The 18,142-nt window shown below is 47.2% G+C and overlaps 1 protein-coding gene across 1 annotated transcript in view; it reads left to right on the plus strand.

The window, feature by feature from the left end:
- Positions 1–11,987: 11,987 nt before the first annotated feature.
- KIAA1671 (KIAA1671 ortholog) overlaps positions 11,988–18,142 on the plus strand; it is a 160,229-nt gene continuing 154,074 nt past the window's right edge. Inside the window, exons 1-2 of the mRNA XM_006869292.1 lie at positions 11,988–13,525; positions 16,356–16,443. Of these exons, the coding sequence (XP_006869354.1) occupies positions 11,988–13,525; positions 16,356–16,443 (1,626 nt within the window). The remainder of the gene's footprint in view (positions 13,526–16,355; positions 16,444–18,142) is intronic.

An 18,142-nucleotide genomic window follows, 5' to 3' on the forward strand; every position in this document is an offset into this window, starting at 1 on the left:
ATATTTTTGAAATTTAAAAACATTTCTGAATAGTATGGATGGTTTGATTCCATTTTAATTTTGGGAAAACTTTCCTATTGAAACTGGGTGCTGCACATTGGGATGGCAATAGAGGTTGTTGGCTCTGGATGGTTGGGTTTAGGGTTATTGAAAATAATAGCTTTTGCTTATCTGCACTTTATTTTTTTCTGTAGTTGGCACGTAGGGCAGTTGCAAAAAGTCTAGTGCTATGAGTTGGAACTAATCAAAGGCAGCATTGGTTTTTGTTGTTTTTTTTTTAAGTAAAGGAGTGGAGTGAAGCACTGGTGGCTTGGCTGTTAAATGAAAAGTTGGCGGTTCAAACCCATCAGATGTTCCACCGAAGAAAGGTGTGGCACTGTGCTTTTGTAAAGATTGTTGGTGTTAAGTGCCGTCGAGTCAGTTCCGACCCATAGTGACCCTGCACAGGGTTTCCGAGGCTGTAAATCTTTACGGGAGCAGGAAGCTTCATCTTTCTCCCACGAAGGAGCTGGTAGTTTCGAACTGCTGACCTTGCGGTTCACAGCCTGATTCGTCACTACTACGCTACCTTGTAAAGATTATAGCATTGGAAATCCTATGGGGTAGTTTTACTCTGTCCTCTAGGGCCACTATGAGTCGGCATTGTTGCACTATGAGTAGGCATTATTGCACCTTGCAGGGATGAGTCTCAGCCAGAATACTGTAAGGGCTTTGAATACATAGGCGCCCCCAAGTGGTGCAAACAGTTTACACATTCTGCTGCTCACCGAAAGGTTGGTGGTTCAAGACCATCAAATTGGAAGAAAAACCTCTGAAAATCAGCCATTGAAAACCCTGTGGAGCACAGTTCTACTCTGGCACACATGGGTCGCCACAAGTCAGCGTCAACTCAATGATACCTAATTTAGCTAAAGGAGAGGAGAATGTCATTTATTTGAAGAGGCTCAATATTTTAGGTCACTGAGTTCTCCACAATCTAGAACAGGAGTCAGCAAGCTTTTCTGTAATTATTTGCCAGAGAATAACCATTTTAGAAATTATAAGTATTTTCAGCTTTTCATTATAAATCAATTTGCATATTAATATTTTGAATTCTAGGGGCCATATGGTCACCGTCACAAATACTCAACCCTGTCACAGTACCTTGAAAGCAGCCACAGGTACCATGTAACAAATGGGCAGGGTTTTGTTCTAATAAAGCTTATTGATAAAAACAGGCGGCGGGACTGATTTGTCCCATGGGCCATGGTTAGCCAATCTCTGATATAGAGGAAAAAACAAAACAACAATGAAACAGCAGCTTGCTTAATGGTTTTATTGAGTGCTCCAGCCAGTCCAAAAACAGCTTACAGAAGGAAGGGGCACATGAATGAAAACTGAAAGGGCGGATGTTTAAATAGAGACCTAAAGATAGGTAGTTCCTGTCTTCCTGCAGATGTGGGGGATGCACCTGGGAAAAGGGTGTTGGGGTGAAGCAGTTAGAATTTTGCTTTGGAATTTCTTAAGTGTTAGAACGACATCTGCTGAGCCCAGTGTTTCCCCACCCCCAAATCCCTTAATCATAGAACCCATTTGTGAGTGTGAATAGGATCTACCTACCTCTGACATGGCATGGAATTGTGGGGAAAAGCCACCTTAAGCCGACCCTCGTGATTCTAGAAATCTGGAATGTCAACAGTCTGCCAAACAAGATGGTTTACACAGAAATTAAAAATTTAAAAATCGTAACTTATGGCAGCCCCACGTGCTACACAACTGTGCTCCATAGGGTCTTCAGTGGATTTAATTTTTCCTGGAGGAGCCTTGGTGGCACAGTGGGTTAAGTCCTTAGATGCTAACTAATAGGTCAGTGGTTCAAGTCCACTATCAGCTACTCCTCTGGAGAAAGATGAGGTTTTCTGTTCCCATAAAGATTTACAGTCTTTGAAACCCCATGGGCAGTTTGAGTCAGTCTATAGGGTCTCTCTCTACCAGTTGGAATTGACTCGGAACAGATTCTGCTTTTAAAATCTTTACAGAAGCCGGCCACCAGACTTATCTTCTGTGGTGTCCCTGGGTGGGTTCAAACCACCAAGCCTATGATGTGGGCCAGGCTGAAATCCAGACTCATAGCAGCCCTATAGGACAGAGCAGAACTACTGCTCCACAGGCCTTCTGGGACTATGAATCTTTAAAAGAATAGACAGCTTCCTGCAGAACAGCTGCTGGGTTTCAACCGCTGACCTCGTGATTCGCAACCCAGTGCTTAACCCACTGTGCCACCAGGGCACCTTTGCAACTCTTACCGAAATATTCACGCACTCAGCCAGAAACTTAGTTCTCAGTATGTCTCCTGCCAGCAGAGGAGTAAGAATTTCGTTTAGTCACTCAGCAAACCTTCATGGAATATCAGCTGTGTATAAAGAATCGTGTGGGAGGGTGAAGATTTAGTGGTGTCTCAGGATTCAGAAAATTCAAACCCAGAGCCTGACTCTGAGCCACAGTCCTAGAGTACATAGTACACACTTAGTCCCACTGCCACTGAGTCGATTTCCACTCGCAGTGACCCTGTATAGGGTTTCTGAGACTCAGTCTTTACAGAGGTGGTGATGCTGTGCCGTTGAGTAGACTCTGACTCAGAGACATTCTGTATAGGGTTTCCAAGGCTGTAAATCTTTACGGATCAGAAAGCCTCATCTTTCTTCCACAGAGTGGCTGGTTGGCTTGAACCACCTACCTTGTGGCTAGTGGTGGTTGTTTTTAAGTGCTGTCTCTCCCCATCTCCTTCCTTCAGCCACTCCTTAAGAGCTCTTGTTAATCTGGCTTTGGCCATGTTGTTATTTTGTGCCATCGAGTCATTTCCAATTCATTGCTATCCCCTGTGTTACAGAAGTAGAACTCATAGCGACCCTGTATTGGGTTTTTGAGAGGCAGCTGCTGGATTTGAACTGCTGACCTTGTGATTAGCTATCCAGTGTTTATCCTACAGCACCAGGTTCTCAATCATTGTGTTTTCGACTGAATGAATGCATTAGGGCTGCTGCCATGGGGACAGAGAGGATGTACTCCAGTGACATTTGGGAAATGCAGGTATGGCACCTGCTCTCAACACCATAGGTAGGAAGGAGGCGCCACTGAGCAGTTTCTGTTGGCAATCATGGAATCACCACGGTAGGTCGTCCCCTCCCACTGTCCCCTGTGAGCAGTCACTCATTCAGCAAGTGAAGCTAACTGCTATGGGCACTATTTTCCATAGAGACGCTCATATCTGTGGCCGTGGGAGGATGGACCATGCACAAGCACTGCAGCTCTGCTCTTGTGGGAGGACAAAGCATACGCATTTTGCCATCCACTCTTGTCCCTTCACACAGTGCACCCACCACAGGATGGATTTTCAGGTTTGGGGGCTGTGGTCACATTCCAGAAGGCGCTTGAAGGTGTCAGGACAGACCCAGGGCCTCTCACCACCAGATGGTGGCATTCCCAGGAAATGACACCCAGAGATGACTGAGTGAAAGGGTTGGTGAGCGTCCAGATCGGATCTAAGGGTGTAATTATGAAAGATCGTCAGCAGCTGTTTGAATGAATCAAAGCTTCCGAATATGCAAGGAAAGCTGCCAAACTGTTAGGTTTTGCCTGGAAGTGCTTCCCTTGTCTTCTCCCTCTGTGCCCCTACCCCTTGGATTCCCCAGGAAACTGTGAGCTCTGTGGCCCAACCTCCAGCACCCAACAATGAGCCTGGTGTTGGGCAAACAAGCAGACAGCAACTAGTGTTGGTGGAAGAATGGACAGGTGAATGCTCTGGAATCTCTCCCCATCTCCTGAGTTCAGCAACTGTCGCTCCTGGAGACTCCTCTTCCCAGGCAAATGATTTTCTCTGCATTAAAATGACAGGAGATGGGGATTCCAAAGTTTGCAAATCAATTCAGCCAGTTCAAGCACCAGCAGAGAAAGATCCATCCCTGTTAGCCTTGGCATGCTCCATGGATGTCCACTAGAGCCTCCTGGCCTTTTAGGTGGACACTCCTTGCTTCCTGCTAATCCCCTGGGAATATTTTAAAAAATGATACAGGAATAGATGTTCAGACTCCTCCCTTCCTTCAGCCACTCTCTAAGAGCGCTTGTTAATATGGCTTTGGCCATGTTGTCATCTTGTGCCATCGAGTCATTTCCAATTCATTGCTATCCCCTGTGTTACAGAAGTAGAACTCCATGGCATTTTCTTGTCTTGAAGTTTTGCAGAAGCAGATTGCCTGGATCTTTCTTTCATGGTGCTGCTGGGTGGTCTTGAACCACCAACCTTTCAGTTACCAGCCGGGGACAAAACATTTGTACCACCCAGGGACCATTGCTTCAGCCTGTCATATGCAACTAATAAATTTAGAAAGGCCACCCTAGGAATAGCACGCAGCTGGTCACCTTGTGCCTGATCTTCGGAAATGTTTTAGAAGAGAGCTTTTGAATGGAGCATAACATATGTGGTCCATTTATATTTAAATTGGCTTTTTTTTTTTTTTTTTTTTTGTATTTTTCCTGTCGGTCTTTCTTTCAAGAAGTACAAACAGGTTAAGTAGCAAATCAGAGAATCGTTGGCTTCTGGGTTTGGGAAGGACTTGAAAATATTATTTAACCATCTACTCTTTGTGATTTTAGAACATCTTTCTTTACCTTTGTTCATTGACTTATTAATTCATTCATGTAACCATCTTGATGTGCCAGGTTTAAAAATGGAAACCAGAGAGGAAGCACAGATATAAGCACAGATAACTTTTGTCGGAAAGAGAAGTGTCAACCCAGAGCATCTCCCTTTGTTCTTCCTTTGGTATGGCCCTAAGTTTGGTCCAAGAACACCAAACCACTGCCGTCCAGTCAATTTCAAGTCTAAGTGACCCTCGAGGCCAGAGTAGAAGTGCCCCATAGGATTTCTGAGACTAAATCTTTATGGAAGCAGACAGCCTGTCTTTCTCTCTTGGAGCAGCTGGTAGGTTCGAACCGACGACCTTTAGGTTAGCAACCCAAAACATATCCCACTCTACCACCAGCGGCCCTTACACAAGGGGCTGCTACTTGTATGTGCTGATCTTGTGCAGCCTGCCCTAGAGAGAAGCATTTGTTCCACATTTGGACAGATAAGCTGGTGTCACACTGCTGGGTTATGTGGTCACAGCACATGTCCCACTGTTGCTCCAGGTGGCCCCATAGCTCTGACAGGGAGGGCTCTTTGTGGAGATGGCAGGTTGAACTTCCAGCAGAAAGCTTCACAGCTCTTTGGGTCTGCCATCCAATTGCATTGACACTAGTTGTTGTGTGCTCTGGAGTCAAATTCCACTGATAGGACTTTAGGACTTTTAGGACCTTTAGGACTGAGTAGAACTTCCTCATAGGGTTTCCAAGGCTGTGGAGTCCTGGTGTAGGATAAGCACTACAAGGTTATGAGGTCAAACCTACCAGTCGTTCCTTGGAAACCCTATGAGGGTTTCTATACAGGGTAGCTGTGAGTTCGAATTGACTCAACTGCATTTTACAACGATATGGGTTGGAAACTCTGGTGTGGTGCTATAGGATAAGCACTGGACTGGTAACTGCCACGTCAGCTTTCTAAACCTACCAGCCATTTTTGGAAACTCTATGCAGGGTTGTTTTGAGTCAGAATTGGCTCAACGGCACACAACAACAGCAACAATCTGTGTTGGGAGAAATGCAGTCAGGCTGCTCCTTAGAAGTGAGGGTGGTAAGACTTTGTGTCACATACTTTGGACATGTTATCAGGAGGGACCAGTCCCTGGGAAATGACATCATGTTTATTAAAGTAGAGGGTCAACAAAAAAGAGGAAGCTTTTCAAGGCGATGGATTGAAACTGACTGCAGCAGTGGGCCCAAACATGGGAAGGATTGTGAGGATGTCACAGGACCGGGCAGTGTTTTGTTCTGTTGTGTGCAGTGTTACTATGAGCTGGAGTAGACTCAACGGCACTAACAACCACAGATCTCTCTAGAAACAGAACTTTAGGTCTTTTCTCCCACGGACCTGCTGGTAGCTTTGACTGACCTTTCTGTTAGCAGCAGAGTGCTTAACCATTGTGCCACCAAGACACCCTAATTGATCCCTGCCAACTCCCCAAAATTGACACAGTCATTGCCAAAGTAAGGCACCTTCTGCTCCTGCTTGCTCAGTGTCCAGAAACTCAGATGCCTAGACTTATTCTGGAGCTTGGGCCAGGAGATTAGGTCTTCATTCATTTATGTATTCACTCAGCAATTGTGTCTAAGGTTCTGGGGACTGCGCTAGGCTCTGGGGACTCTGGGTCCCCTCCAGGGGCTCACCATTGAGTGAAGCAAGGGACCACACACAAATGCATGCACATGTGTCACTGTGATGGGTTCTGCTGATCGTCTATGGTATTGTTAGGCGACCTTGAGTCAGTTCCAATTCATAGTGGCTCTGTGTACAACAGAATGAAACCCTACCCCATCCTGCACCCTCCTCACAGTCCGTCCTGTGTTTAACCATTGTTGCAGTCACTGTGTCGGTCCGTCTCCTTGAGGGGCTTCCTGTTTTCCAACGACCCTCCACTTTATTAAGCGTGATGCATATTTCCAGGGTCTGGTTCTTCCTGATAACATGTCCAAAGTATGTGAGACCAAGTCTCACTGTCCTCACTTCTAAGAAGCATTCTGACTGCACACTTCTTCCTAGACAGACTTGTTTGTTCTTCTGGCAGTCCGTGGTCTAGTCAATATTCTCTGCCCACAGCCCAATTCAAAGGCATCAATTCTTCTGCAGTCTTCCTAATTCATTGTCCAGCTTTTGTGTGCATATGAGGTGATTGAAAATGCAGTGACTCAGGGCAGGTGCACCCTAATCCTTAAGGTGACCAAACATGGTGTTTTGGAAATGGGTGGGAGTGGGGCAGAGGTGCCTGAGCTGTGATGTGAGCAGTGGACCTGTGTATGTGTGAGCCAGAGGACATCGTAGAGGACTGACGCCACTTGTGCAAAGGCTCTGTGGAGCTGCTGCTGTCTTTAGTAGTTGTTGTTGTTGTTGTGTTGATTCTGACTCATGGCCACCCATGAGTGCCAAGTCAAACTGTACTCTGTAGGGCTTTTCAATGGTTATGGCCTTTCAGAAGTAGATCCCCAGATCTTTCTTCTGAGACGCCTCAGGCTACATTCGAGTCACCAACCTTTTGGCTAGCAGAGTGTTTAATCATTGGTGCCACCCAGCATCCCTGAGGATCTACAGAAAAGGGTCATTGTCTGAATGCTGCTGAGCAGTAGACCCAGCACCTTGAATGCTCAGGAGTTCACCTCCTCCATGCAGTCCTCAAGGATCACAGCTCCCCACTCTGGGCATTAATCTTCCTATTCTCCCTACACATTCCCTTTTATAAACCATGACATTTACAACACACAAGTGTTGTAATTGCTTCTGTGTGTTTTTTATTGGTGCCGGTAGTGTGCCTTCTTCATCTTTGCTTAGAGTCCTCAGGATATGGGAAGCACTTCATCATGTACCAGGGGCTTTTGGGGGAGATTTTATTGAGTTCCTATGGTGGACGCAGCACCATTTATGCACACGCACATGTAAAGGGATCGTCTTGGAAAGCCGTAAAGAGCACGCGTTTCCCAAGCTGTACGAGATGCCAACGAATGCATTTGGACCGTGAGAGCTTCTGCGCCGTCTGTCTGTGCACACATTGCCGGAACTCTGGGACTGAGACTGTCTTCCTGTGTCTCTCCAGATCTGCTGGAACTCAGCCTGCTGGGACAGTCCGCTTCTACCATGGGAGTGTGCTCACAGCCCTGGTCACCATGCAGGGGTGAGACGTGACACCCTAGGTCTGCCAGTGCCGGTAAGTGGGGCTGGTGCTTAACCAGGCAAAGGGGGCTGGAGTGTCAGGGGGTGCCCATGGGTTCTGCTTTGGGATTTCCTCAGTGGTTCTACCCTCCCATCATTGTCCTGAGTGTGTGGGGTTTCCAGAAGGTGGGGGAGGGAGGGGCTAGCTGTATCAATGGATGAACAGCCTTGATTTCTGGCTGGATCCTGGGGTCTTTCTTTAATGGTGGAATTCTCTGTGCCCAGGGTGCTGGATCTGTGTGTCCCTTGCCTCTGCCTCTAGCACCTGCGGTGTCTAGACAGTGAGCTGCGGGTTGGGGAAACTGAATCTGTAAGCACCATTGAATGTGTAAGGAAGAGAAATAACAAAATCTGTCCTCCGATCTCTCCTGGAGACTGCAGAGTGATTCAGAGCCAGCACAGCTCGGGACCCTAAGGAAGCCCAGTCACGGAACCCAAATACCTTCTATTCTCAGTGCCTTTTGGTGGGGTGCAAGGAGCAGTGACACTGCTGTGAAGGTGAGGGGACCAAGAACAGGGCTTGTCAGGCACCTTGTAAGACCAGAAAGGAATGAAAACTACGTAATACAATTCTTTTACATGAACACACAGATACATATACATATATGTATATATATATGTATATATATATATATATATATATATACACACACACACACACATGTTGTTTTTGTTGTTCATTAAGTGTCTTCAAGTTGGTTCTGATTCATAATGACCTTATTTAGGGCTCCGAGGCTTTAAATCTTTGAGGGTGCAGAAAGCCTTATTGTTCTGCGGACCAGCAGGTGGGCTCGAACTGCAGACCTTCTGGTTCGTAGTCCAGTGCTTATCATATGGACCCATTATGCTGCATATATATACACTTGCCACATATATATATTTATATATGTGTATGGAGTCCTGGTGTGGCACTGTGGGTTAATGTACTGGACTGCAAGGTCAGTTGGAAGCAAAAGGGTGGTGTAAAATCACCAGCCACTTCTTGGAAACCCTAAACAGGTAGAAAGCTACTCAAAGGCACTTAAGAACAACAATAAATACATGTATATATACATCCGAGGGGGCGTCAAAATGCTCATGGACAAGTGGAATTAAAGAATAATGGGGTTTTCGTGTTTTGAAGCCCCTTCCAACTTGACGCATAGCAACAATGATGTACATACATACATCATACATATACACATACATGCATACACAGATGCATGTGTTGTTGTTGTTGTTAAGTACTGTCAAGTCAGTTCCAACCCATAGTGACCCTGTATAGGGTTTCTGAGGAGTGACTCTTGAGATTGAACCGCTGACCTTGCCATTCAAACTGACTTTTACAGTCCAGCTCCGAGGGAGAAAGATGAGGCTTTCTGCTTCTGCATCGATAGACGGCCTCGGATATCCTATGCTGTTAAGTGTTGTCGAGTTGGTCCTGACTCACAGCGACTCTGTATAGGGTTTCCAGGAAGCAGCTGGTGGATTTGAACTGCCGACCTTGTGGTTCACAGTCCAGTGCTGATCCTACAGCGCCACACCAAGAGTTGAATAATCCAATACAGGCTTGTTATATGGAACCAATGTGATGACACTTAACAACAAAAATAGCATATATACATATGTATGTAGTACACATTTTCCAATTCATCATTTCTCAGGTGCAGTTACCGATATTAATGATATTAATGCATCATGTTGCCTAATTTTCCATCACCAAAACCAGAAACATACTTCTTCCTAAACAACGCCCCCTTTACCTTTTAAGACGACAGAGACAGCTTTTCAACTGTGTGGTTGGAGGTGAGTTGGGCCACCTTCTGAGCCTTCGCTTCATCTGTCTCCATAATGAGAAGGGGGACTCTGGCCCTTTCAGGTTGTTGGCTGGTTCACGGAGAGTAGAGGCGCTCTAGGCCAGAGGAAGGATGGACTTAGGCCCTGAGCCTCTGGGAATTGGGGTGTAGTAATTGGAGTCCTGTGTGATGCTGTGGGTTTGAACAAGGTGGTTTTGAACCACAGATCGGCGGTTCAAACTTACCAGCTGCTCCTTGGAAACCCTATAGAGGGGTCACTATGAGCGAATGGACTTGATAACACTTAGCAACAACAGCAATTGTACCCACCATGGGGGGTTGAAAGGAGGGTTTGAGGAGGACTTATTAGACAAACACTTGTCTTCACTCGAGGCCTTCCACATGGTAAGCCGTCACCATTACTTATCTTAATAAGAACAAAAGAAACCCCACTATTATTGGGTTGATTTTGACCCCGTAGAACAAAACAGAACTGCTCCATAGGGTTTTGGAGACTGCAAAGTTTTATAGGATGAGACAGCCTCATCTTTCTTCTGAGGAGTGGCTGTGAGTTTGAACTGCTGACCTTGAGGTTAACAGCCAACACTTATCCCACTGCACCACCAGAGTTTTGAGAACAGGAAGACATAAAATAGTGGTCAACCACAAAGAAACCAAAGCTAAACACATGACAACAGCAGATTGTATGCAAAAAGTGTGGACAGTCCCCTCCCTGCTTTGGCATCTGAAAGGGCTAGAGCTAGCTACAGGGAAGAGGAACAATAAGGATGTCCTGGTGGGCTTGGGGACTGAGGCTTGGGTTCAAGGTTACCAATCAGCTTTGTAACCCCAGTGATTGGTCACTTACTCTCTCTGTACCTGATGCTCCACCTCCCATGTGTGATTTGGGCAGGCTAAGAAATGGTAAAATATTTGGCACAATGAAGTACTATGCTGCCAACCGAAAGGTCAGTGGTTCAAACTCAGCAGCTTCTTTAAGGGAGAAAGATGAGGCAGTCTGCTTCCCTAAAGAGGTGCAACCTCGGAAGCCTTAGGGAGCAGTTCTGCTCTATCCTGTAGTGTTTGTGAGGGTTGGGATTGACTCAGTCGAAGTGGATTTTAGTGGGATTAAGGGACAGAACTCTGGTGGCACAACAATTAAGCACTGACTGCTAACAAGGTTGGCAGTGCAGACCCACCCAGCAGCTCTGTCGGAGAAAGATCTGGCAATCTGCTCCTATAAACCTTGTTATTGTTGTTAGGTGTCATCGAGTCAACACTGACTCATAGCGATCTTAAGCACAACAGAACGAAGCACTGCCTCGTCCTGGGCTAACCTTAGAATTGTTGACACACTTTGCCAATCCATCTTGCTGGGGGGTCTTCCTCTTTTTCTCTGATTCCCCCCCCCTCCCCCCCGATCTACCAAACATGATATCCTTCTCCAGTGACTGGTCCCTCCGGACAATATGTCCAAAGTATGAGAGACTTCAAGGAGCACTCTGGCTGCACTTCTTCCAACACAGATCTGTTTTTTCTTTTGGTAGTCCATGGTGATTTCAATGTTGTCCTCCAACACCATAACTCAAATGCATCAATTCTTCTAAGATCATATAAACCTTTCAGCCTAGAAAACTTGTGGGGGTAGTTCTGTTCTCTCATAGGAGTTGCCATAAGCCTAAAGCCTCTCAGAAGCTTTGGTCAGGATTGTGTGGTGTGAATTTTGGGGTCAGATCTGCCTTTGAATGCTGACTTTACTTCTTACCTGCCAACTGCTTTGGGTCATTTACTTCCTCTCTCTGAGCTGACTTCCTTATCTGTACCCAAATTTAAAAAAAAACCACAACCATTGAGTCAATTCCAACTCATTACTTCCTCGTATAGGGTTTCCAAGACTGTTAAATCTTTATGGGATCAGAAAACTCAGGTTTCTCCTGAGGAGTGGCTGATGGGTTTGAACTACTGTCCTTGCAGTTAGCAGTCCAGTGCTTATCCTGCAGTGCCACCACGGCTCTGTACATTGAAGATAATGACTTTTTGTTCTGGAACAGCTGACCTCCAAGATTTGCGGAGAGTGGGGAAGAAATCCTAGCCAATGTTGGTGCCTTTCCTTGAGTTGGAATGGACCTCAGAGAGAACATAGTCTTTGTCCAGATCCCAGGGGTGAAGGGACAGAAGAGCTCGTGGTTCAGACCCTCACTCCAGTCTCTCCTAAACCACACTGCCTCATGTGGGGAGCAGTCCGAACTCTAGAGCTGTCCCTGACCCCCACACCTAGCTACTGAATGAGCTTTGTAATTAATTAATTATTATTATTTTTTTTATATAGCCATCGCTTCGTTTCTGATGTTCTTAATCCTCATGGAGCTGCAGATATGGTGACGCGGGTCGAAGTTGGCTCCTTAGCTTCCCTGACCGGGATGCCAAGCCTCGGTGAGATCACCAAGGAGGAGACCCTGAAGCGGACCTACTTCTGCCAGACTGGCGATGCCTCAGGAGCTCCCTTAGCACGGACTTTGGAAAGAAAAAATCCTCTTAGGAACCAGGGCCACTTATTCCCTCTGCCGAGAGTTGCACCCAAACCCTTCTCCAAGGAGAAGGCCCCTGATGTGAAATCTCCCACTGTGTCTGTGAGGCCTGGTCTGAGCAGGCCGTCTTCTTCCAGTGAGTTCTCCCAGGACGTGGTGGAAAAATGTCCGGATGAGAAGATGCCCACGTTGGTGGAGCAGGAGCCAGGTGGTGGGGAGGGCCCATCAAGAAACTTATCTCTGTTCACCAAGACCCCATTCCAGCGAACCAACCCCAACACTGTGATTCTCTTTGAAACAATCAAAACTGGGCCCAGTCTAGGAAAGGGGGCAGATGAGGGGACACAGGAGGCCAGTGCTGGGGTATCCCACCAGACCCTTTCAGGCTCCCAGCCTAAGGTGGCTGCCAAACCTGCCCTGCCATCCCGGAAGCCTATGGGGACCTTTCCCCGACCCACTTCGCTATCAGAGGGAACAAAACCAGGTGCGACCCAACAGGAGAGCGGTCCAAAGGAAACTCTTTTGAAGGCCAGTAGCATGGAGGAGGCCAGGCCACGCCTGAAAAGAAGGCCCACGTCGGCTATTTTCATAGAATCCACACAGCCTCAGAAACTGGCTCCTGGCAGAGCTGCCATGGTGGGGCGACCTCCGCCCACCCCTCCTGAGAAGAGCTGGCTGAGGAAGCCACGGCCTTTGTCCATGGACCTCACTGCCCCTTTTGAGAGCCGAGAGGTCTTGCTTCAGAAGGTGGCCAACAATGGAAACGGGGCGACGGCAGGTTCTGTTTCCTGGTGTCGGGGCACAGAGATATCCAACCATGAGCTCAAAGTGGATGGGGAGTGTTTGGCCAAGACAAAGTGTCCTCTTCATGACCAGAATTCAGACTTCCTGGAGGTGACCAAGAAACCCCGGGACCAGAAGGAAATGATGCTTTTCAAGGAGTCAGAGACGGGCTGCCCCAGCACTCCAGGGAGCTCAGCCAAGGTCACCCCCAAAGATGACCAGAGCCTTTGGAAAGAGAAAGCCAAGCCAGAGAAGGCACTCGAGTCCCCTTCACCCAAGTCTGGAAAGGGTCAAGAATCTGCAAAGGTCCAGAGCAGAGTTGCTGATGGGGGATCCATGGAACGGGGAGAGCGAACCACTAGGGGGAGCATTAAGAAGCGCATCAGCCTGTTTGGGGAGGAATCTGCCTTGGCCTTGGCAGCGGGGTCTTCACCCCCTCTGGCTACCCCTGAGCCTCCCTCAGCAGCTCCTGAGCCGGCGAAAAGATGTCTGAGTGTCCAGGAGCGGATCAAAGGTTGGGCTGCGGATAGCATGGAGACAAAGCCAGAGATCAGGAAGAAGGCAATCCAGACGAAGCCGCTGCCCGCAGATTTGACCAAAATGTAAGTGGGAGCATCCCAGGGTCCGGGTGTGGTGCTGTAGGATAAGCACTGAATTGCTAACTGCGAGGTTGGTGGTTCAAACCAGTTAGCAACTGCTCCTCAGAAACCCATACAGGGTCACGATGAGTCAGAATCGACCTGCTGGCACTTAACTGCCATCGAATGGGTTCTGACCCAGAGCGACCCTCTAGGACAAGATAGAACTGTTTCCTGGGGTTTCTGAGGCTGTCAGGCTTTTTAAGAGCAGACTGCTACATCTTTCTCCCTTGGAGCAGCTGGTGGGTTTGAACTGCTGACCTTGTGGTTAGCAAACAACACATAATTCACAGTTCTAAGACAATGTGGTTGTTGCTTCTGTTTCTCAGGTGAGGAAGCTGAGATGTGGGGAGGTTACTCAGGTCCCCTCTGTGGACAGTGTGGGCCTGTGGCCAAGCTGGAAACTCCACTCCCTTATCTCTTCTCCTTAGTCTGAGTTGAGAGGTATCATACCCATTTCACAGATGAGAGTTGGAAAAGTGAGATACTATGTGGAAGTTGGAAACCTGGATATCATTCCAGCTCAACCTGGTAACACTGAATATTTGGCCTGTGCCTCTGTGCCAAACAAAATCTGAGGGGTCATGCTTACCTGAGTCTTTGTTTGTTTGGAAAATGGGAATAATACCATCCACTTCTGTGGAGTCAATTTCGACTCACAACAATCGTATCAGGCATGGGATTTCCGAGGTTGTCAATCTTTACGGAAGCAGACTGCCTCATCTTTCTCCCCAGGATCAGCTGGTAGGTTTGAACTGCCAGCCTTGTTACCAGCAGTCCAATATTTCACTTGGGAATAACACTAAAATTGTTCAATGCTGTTGAGTCAGTTCCGACTCATAGCAACCCTTATAGGGTTTCCAAGGAGTGTCTAGTGAGTTTGAACCAACGACACTGGTTCAAATCAACCTTGTAGTCCAGTGCTTATACTATAGTGCCACACCAAGACCCTGCTTATAAGACTGAGATGAAGACTCAGAAAGTGAATGCTGGGGAAGGGAAGCTAGGCCATGGGGAGCTCTCCCTCCACTAGCTGGAATAATATGATTAATCTAAACCGCGGCCATCGAGTCTGGTTCTGACTCATGGCGACCCTACAGGACAGACTAGAGCTGCTCCATAGGGTTTCTGAGACTGTGAATTGTTACAGAAGCAGACAGCCTCGTCTTTCTCCTGAGGAGTGACTGGTGGGTTTGAACCACCAACCTCTGTGTTAGCAGCCTCACCCATAGATCCACTAGTCTGTGTATAATGATTTTCTAAGATTGGTCCTGCCTCCAATACCTCTCACTCCTTTGTTTTCCCACAACTTGATGATGCCACCTGTGTGATTCACCAGCTTGTCATTGACATGCATACCATTGGCATACTTTGTCCAGGGTGGAGCTTCCAGGGGCCGGGCCTCTGGGCACACAGCTCTTCTGGCCCTGGGAACCAGGGCAGCTGGCCTGGCAGTAACCAGACCAAGGGCTCTGAGCATGTTAGACTCACCTTCGCCTCATCTATGGCGATCCGGATTCAGTTTATCTGAGGAGTGGCTTATGTTTTGCTAGATTTTATAAGCTCCCCAAGCAATTCTCTTGTGCAGCCAGGGAACCCCTGAGCTAAAAGTCACCAAGAATAGAGGTGGAACAGAAGCTGGCATTCTCTGGAATGTGCTGCATGCCTGGAGACTCACACTCATTATTGCATGGGAACAGAGGATTCTGAGTTCAAAATCAACTTATCTTAGGGCTTTTGGCTGGATCCCACAGGGGGAACTCACACACGTTATTCTATGGGAACAGAGGATTCTGAGTTCAGAAACAACATATCCTGGGGCTCCCGACTGGCTCCTGGGGGATGGAGAGACCCTGCCTTGCTGAGTGTGGGTCACACTCAACAGTGGTGATCCCTGGGACACAGAGTAGAGTGACACTCCTCCACAGGGTTTTCATGGCTGTGATCTTCTAGAAGCAGATTGCCAGGTCTTTCTTCTGAGGTACCTCTGGGTGGGTTTGAGCCACCATCATTTGATTTGTAGCCGTGCACTGAACCACTGAAACCACCATTCACAGGCATGTGAGTCAGGGTTCAGTGGCTCAGTTTGCTCCCCTCATGTCCCCTTCTTGACAGTCCTAGCCCTGAGCTAAACTCTTGCAACTCCAGAGATGGACAAGTTCCATCTCCACTCTCTCTTTTTTGCTTGAGGAGTGCAGAAACTGAGGTCCAGAGAGGGACACAGTGACTTTGACAAGCTCAGCAGCTGGAGAGACATGGACACACAACTGTGACCCTACACTCCATGTCAACCCACTGCCCAGGACTCCCGTGGCCAGGCTGCAGTGGGGCTGTTATGAAACAATAGCCATTAATTAGCCCTAGTGGCGCATCTTCACTCTTCCCTAAACGCCTTCATGTAGCTATTAGGGCCTCTGGTAGCCTCTTATCTGTTTTGCAGAGGAGGATGAGGAGGTGTTAATTATACCCACTTTATAGATGAAGAAACCCAGGCTCAGGGGAGGGCACATCACTCAGCAGGCCCCCACAGTGAGGAAGTAGTTGAGCTGGGACTAGCATCACTCTGGCCTGGGGCTCTTCCACCTGGTGATGCTGTGTTTAAGGTAGGCTTTCCTCGCTGTGCCCATTTGTGGCCAGGGACAGAAATTCCCTCCAGCTGAGGAAATGGATCAGCATGGCTTTGATGATCTTGATGCTCTCTGTACCCTCTGGGATCTTGAATTTGTCATGGGATGTGGCCTGGGGGAAGCCACAGCTTCCAGCCCTGTGAGAGTAACTCCCATCTTTGTACCAGGTTTACAAGCCCTGCTTCGAGTCAGGAAGTCAGATATGAGAAGTGTCCCGAACCAAGTAACGAGCATCCAAAGGATTCGAGAGCAAAGGTAGGTAGTATGACTGTGTTTTGGTGCACATGGCTTTCCAATGGCTACTAATAACATTGTTACTGTGGGGACAGCTCTTAAGTCTTGGCTACCCCAGATGGGTCAGAGTAGAGCTATGCCCCAGAGGAGTTTCGATGACTGAGTTTTTTGGAAGCCGATTGCCAGACCTTTCTTCTGAGGCCCCCTCTGGGTGTTCTGGACTGACAACCTTTTGGTGAACAGCCAACTGTGTGAACTGTTTGCAGCTTGCAGAGACTCTTGGGTGCTTACTCTTAACTGGAAAAAGAGTTTTTTGTTATTTGTTGGACTCAGAAAAAAATTCAAACCTTGACATGTATAGAAGACCTTTTTATTTTTTCCCCTTTAACGGTGGGTCTTTAAAAATGCCTTTTGGTGTGATATTGGATAATAGCCTAGTCTTAGATGCTGTTTGGAAACGATAAAATCAGGCTTTTTTTTTTTCTGTGCGGGTATGTCTTTCCTTTAAGAAACTTTACCTATTAGAAAGTGAAACTTTAGGCTTCAAAATGTGGATAGAAACTCTCTCCAGTTCCTTCCATGTGGTTCTTGCTCCCTCCCCACCCTAAAGGATCACTAAGGAGCACAAAGTTCATGGGAAAATTCCATGATCTTGTTTATTGGGAATCAGTTGCAGGTTTACAGAGCAGATCAGTTTTCCATTCAATAGTTCAGACACATTTTGCTTTATTTCATCAACTGCCATCCCCTCAGTGTAACATCACTCATCCCACTTCCTCCCTGTGTCTCCTGTTTCTAGTCCTTCTCCTTTCCTAACTTTCTGGACTTTTGTCCTTGGGTCAGTGCTGCCCTTTAGCTCTCACATGGTCAGTTATTCTGAGGGAGCGGACCTCCCTAGTGTTGTTTCCAATGGACCTGCCTTTTGTTTGGCTGAAAAGTGAGCCAAAGGGTGACTTCATTTCAAGACCTGAAGGGTGACTAAGGGCCACAGTCTTGTGAATTCTACCAGTCTCTATTCGAACAGAAAGCCTGGCTTTTTTTTTTTTTTTACGATTTCGAGTTTTTGGTCTCCACATTTTTCTCCTACTTTATCCTGGGCCTACTGGTGCGATCCCGTTCAGAGCAGTTGGTGGTGGTAGCCGGGCACCATCCAGTTCTTCTGGTCTCACGGTTGTGCAGGTCGAGGGTTGTATGACCCAAGAGTCTGTTGGTTAATTGTTTCCATACGTATTTGTCTTCACTTTTCTATGCTCTGGTTCCGGAGAAACTAGTACTTCAGAAGCTCACAAGCTTTTAAGACCGTAGTCACTACTCTTTCATGATCTTTTTTTTTTTTTAATGTTTTGTTAATTATGTTAAGGACTCTGTTAGCATAGTGGTTACGAATTGGGCTGCGAAGTGCAAGGTCAGAAGTTCGAAACTACCAGCTGTTCCACTGGAGAAAGATGAGGCTTTCTGCTCCCATAAAAATTTACAGCCTCACAAACCCTGTACAGGGTCCCTATGAGTTGGAACTGACTCCACAGCACATAACAACAATAACATGTGATAGTTTACATGGGAGAACATTAGCGTTACATTCATCCTGTTGTATATCGTTCCATTGCCATGGTTACAATCCCCTCCATGCATCATCAACCAACCATCGGGTATACCCTGCAAGCCTGCCCCCTGGTTGTCAGCACACAGCCCCTCTCCCTCTCTGGGTCTAAAGTCCCCA

This window comes from Chrysochloris asiatica, unplaced genomic scaffold, assembly GCF_000296735.1.
Source record: "Chrysochloris asiatica unplaced genomic scaffold, ChrAsi1.0 scaffold00128, whole genome shotgun sequence".
In the NCBI taxonomy this organism is placed as follows: Eukaryota; Metazoa; Chordata; class Mammalia; order Afrosoricida; family Chrysochloridae; genus Chrysochloris; species Chrysochloris asiatica.